Here is a 3,893-nt window from a genome sequence, read left to right as displayed (position 1 = left end):
AAAAAAAAAAAAAAAAAAAAAAAAAGCTCAAGTAATTTTTTTTTTGGAAAGTACTTTACATACTTTAAAGATACACTTATATATCTTAAATAGGACAGCTGGGAGAGTTTCCACAACATCTGCATATTCCAGTTAGGAAGCCCCCTTCTATCAAGGTAACCACATCACTAACTCTAATACAATCCCCTGACCTCTATCTTTGCCCCTATAGCATTTTATGCTTTCCTCATCAAGGCACTTTTCACAATGTTGAGCAATGGCCTGTTTACTTGTTTCTTGCCCCCACTAGACAATGAGCTCCTTGAGAGCAGGGACGTCGTTTGCCTCATTCATTGGTATATCCCTGGCAGCTAGTACAGTGGCTGGCACAGAGTCACTCAATATATACCAAAGAAATGACTAAATCTTAATCTACATCAAGGGCACAAAGATCTGAAGGCAATGTCAGGACAGGTGTAGAGGCAGGAAAGCTGGGGTGATTAGAATACAATATTGCCTAATTATATTTCCAAGCTGTAAATTGGCCTCCACCCTCTCTATCATCGACCCAGCCTTAAGTCAGGAACACTTACTGGGTTTTGTGGCAACAGGCTACTACTGGTCTCTTGAGTACTGGGAGGTCGACTTCCACTTTCCTCCAGTGGCAAAATACCCCTTCGATCCAGCACACTGAAGGAGATAAAAGAGTTAACAAAGAACTGGGCATTCACCCCTCCACCCACCCAGCCTACTGAATTTTGCTGCATAGACTGGAAAATATAAACCTGTCCTTTGGCGATCTAGCCTGAACACAGCACACGCCTCTTATCTCCCATTCACTTTTTCTTCCACAAACCAGGAAATGTCACATTAACCAGGGAACAAACAAATGAAATAAGAATGAAAGATCATCCCTCCAAAACAACCAGCCCATAGTCTGTGGTCCATATAGACATGGTACCAAGTGGCAAGCCCTGGGAAGACCTATTTGACACCAAGAGGCCACATTCAGAAAAACACATCAGACCAGGTAACAGGACCAGGTTGAGCTGCTCATCCCAAGAGTCCCAGGACTTTTGAGTGCCCTGAGTACCTGGGGGGCAAGGGGCCACACAGCACTTCACAGCAGTTCTTCACAATGTTGCCGTGGCTGTAGGGATTCTGGACGCGATTCTTCCCTGTCCATGATCCTTTGATCTGCAAGATAAAAGCCAAGACTGACATTAAAATAATGTTAAAAGAACAAATAATAATAAAATAATGTTAAAAGAACAAATAATAATAAGAAAATTTTTTAAAACACAAAAAAGAAAAAAATAATAATAATGTTGAAGAAACACATGCAGCATGGGATAATAAAAAAGTTCTGGAAATGGATGGTGGCAATGGTTGCACAACAATGTGATGCCACTGAACTGTACATTTAGGATGTGAGGGCGATCTGGCTGCAACATCTGTCTCCCCATTGATCGCCAGGGTTGAAAGACATTTAATATAGCACACTTTATATTACGTATATTTTATCACAATAAAAAAGAAATACATACACAGCCATGAAAAAAGCTCACAATAGAGTGAAAAAAGCAGATAACTGAATTATATATATTATTTTTATTTAAAAGTACATAATATAAACACAAATAAACATGGAAACAAGTCTAGACAAGTCTAGAATATATAAATCATACTACTAACAAAGGTGATGTCTAAGAAGTAAAGTAAGAGGAACTTACTTTTTCTTTTTTGCTCATCTGTATTTTCTGATTTTCTACAGTGAATGTAGATTAATTGGTACCTTTTTTTTTTTTTCTGAGGCAGAGTCTAATTCTGTCGTCCAGGCTGGAGTGCATTGGCAACCTCCACCTCCAGGGTTCAAGCGATTCTCCTGCCTCAGCCTCCCGAGTAGCTGGGACTATAGGTGCGCACTACCACACCTGGCTAATTTTTGTATTTTTAGTAGAGACAGGGTTTTACCATGTTGGCCAGGCTGGTCTTGAACTCCTGACCTCAGGTGATCTGCCCGCCTCAGCCTCCCAAAGTGCTCGGATTACAGGCATCAGCCACCACGTCCAGCCTAATTGGTAACTTTTTATATAGCAAGGATTCATCCAGTGCAACTGTCCCTCTCCCTGCCAAAGGGAGGCACCTGCTAGCCTTTAAGGACCTGTGAACAGTTAAAGGCTATATACCCACCCAACTTTTCAACCTCTTCTTCCTAATGCTCCACAAGCATTCAACTCCAAACAAAGCCCTCTGCTTTCTCTTCCACACATCTGACTTAACCATCTCGCACACCACGTTTCTGCCTGCCTCAACCTCCCAGGCCTGGAGACTCTAGCAAGTAGTTCTCTAGCAAGTAGCAAGAGGATAGGCTTTGGGAAGAAGAATATGTGGTGAGGAGAAGAGAAAGTTGACTCACGTCTTCATTGGTTGTCTGGTTGAGAGCCACGAGGAAAGTGTGAAATCCAGTCAGTCCCACGACGGACCAGAGTGTAAAGAAGCAAATGAGGACTTCTAGAACAGTGAGGTGTGGTTAAGGAATATTGAAGAACTCAACATCAGGAGACTTGATGCCTCCAACCATATTCAGGGCACCAGTCACACCATCTTTACCTCCTGGAACGTATATCACAAAGAGTCATGTTTCCATATATATAACAACAGATGAATTCTGAACTTACTGGATAGATCCCTTATGAAAGAATTTCTAGCATATCTAGGATATTTAAGGGTTTGCCTATTTATTCATCATTGACTCTTGGAAGGGGATGTGTGGAAGGGGCCAGAGCTAAACAATGTTGGCCATCACTGCCAATGGAAATTCTGTCAAAAAACAAAATTCATGCAATCCTGGCACTTTGGGAGGCCGAAGTGGGCGGATCACGAGGTCAGGAGTTCAAAACCAGCCTGGCCAACATGGTGAAACCCTGTCTCTACTAAAAATACAAAAAATTAGCCATGCGTGGTGGCAGGCACCTGTAGTCCCAGCTACTCGGGAGGCTGAGGCAGGAGAATTGCTTGAACCCAGGAGGTGAGTTGGGGCGACAGTGCGAGACTCTGTCTCAAAAAAAAAAAAAAAGATTAATAAATGAAGAACTAGTGAGGGAAAAGAAAGAGGATGTGATTTATAGAAATCTCATCTGAACCCCCTTTGCAGAAATGCAGCCACCGTTCTGAGCAGGGGGTGAAGGAAAGAACTCCCTTTTAGTCCCGGTCATCTTCCATTCTGGCTGCTACCACTAAGACTATATATTTTTTTTTAATTATTTTAGACCTTGGCACTCTCTGATGTCTGAAAAACTAGATAGTGGGAGAACTGTGGGGAGAAAGCATGCTGGAAAGTAGCTTAAGAAGGCTTTAGAGGGACATACTGCCAGGGGAGGATATGTTCCAGGAGTTTCTTTCAACGTCTCCAAGAAGCCAATTTTCAAAGATTCTGTGAAATTGGGAGGAGGAGAGAGAAAAATTAGTGACTTCAGTCAAAACTACACACTATCCTAGTGCCTACTCACTTCCTTCCCTCCCTTTCCCATGTTACACACTGGCAAGAGCTAAGCTCTCACTCGGGCAAGGGTGAAGAGCTTCATCTCCTAGCTGGTAGTCTCATGACTAAAGAGTTCACATTTCCAGTGCAGGACCAGGCCCTGGACTAGAGAGGTGGGTAGAAACCAAGCAGTAGGATCCCTTCCCTTTTCCCTAGCCCCCAACTATGGACATGTTAGGGGGATATTAACAGATAAAAGAAATCAGAAATACCCAAGAAAAATCCTCTCTCCTTGCCAATACGTGTCTCTCCCTTGCTCAAAATCCAGCTCAGAACTCTTCTCTTTCCAGGAAGCTGTCTTAAGACCACTCCCTTAACTCCACATCACATCTGCCCTTAGACTGGGGTGTGTGTGTGTGTGTGGGTGGGT

General features: G+C 42.9%; 1 protein-coding gene across 1 annotated transcript in view; it reads right to left on the bottom strand.

Moving 5' to 3' along the window:
* Positions 1–3,893, bottom strand: part of ZDHHC9 (zDHHC palmitoyltransferase 9) — a 39,801-nt gene that overhangs the window by 5,065 nt on the left and 30,843 nt on the right. The window contains exons 9-12 of the mRNA XM_017853111.1: positions 3,367–3,415; positions 2,399–2,501; positions 1,073–1,176; positions 573–669 (exon numbers count right to left, since the gene is read on the bottom strand). Of these exons, the coding sequence (XP_017708600.1) occupies positions 573–669; positions 1,073–1,176; positions 2,399–2,501; positions 3,367–3,415 (353 nt within the window). The remainder of the gene's footprint in view (positions 1–572; positions 670–1,072; positions 1,177–2,398; positions 2,502–3,366; positions 3,416–3,893) is intronic.

This window comes from Rhinopithecus bieti, unplaced genomic scaffold (genome assembly GCF_001698545.2).
Source record: "Rhinopithecus bieti isolate Rb0 unplaced genomic scaffold, ASM169854v2 scaffold_36909, whole genome shotgun sequence".
Lineage (NCBI taxonomy): Eukaryota > Metazoa > Chordata > Mammalia > Primates > Cercopithecidae > Rhinopithecus > Rhinopithecus bieti.
This window is presented reverse-complemented; position numbering and strand designations above follow the sequence as displayed.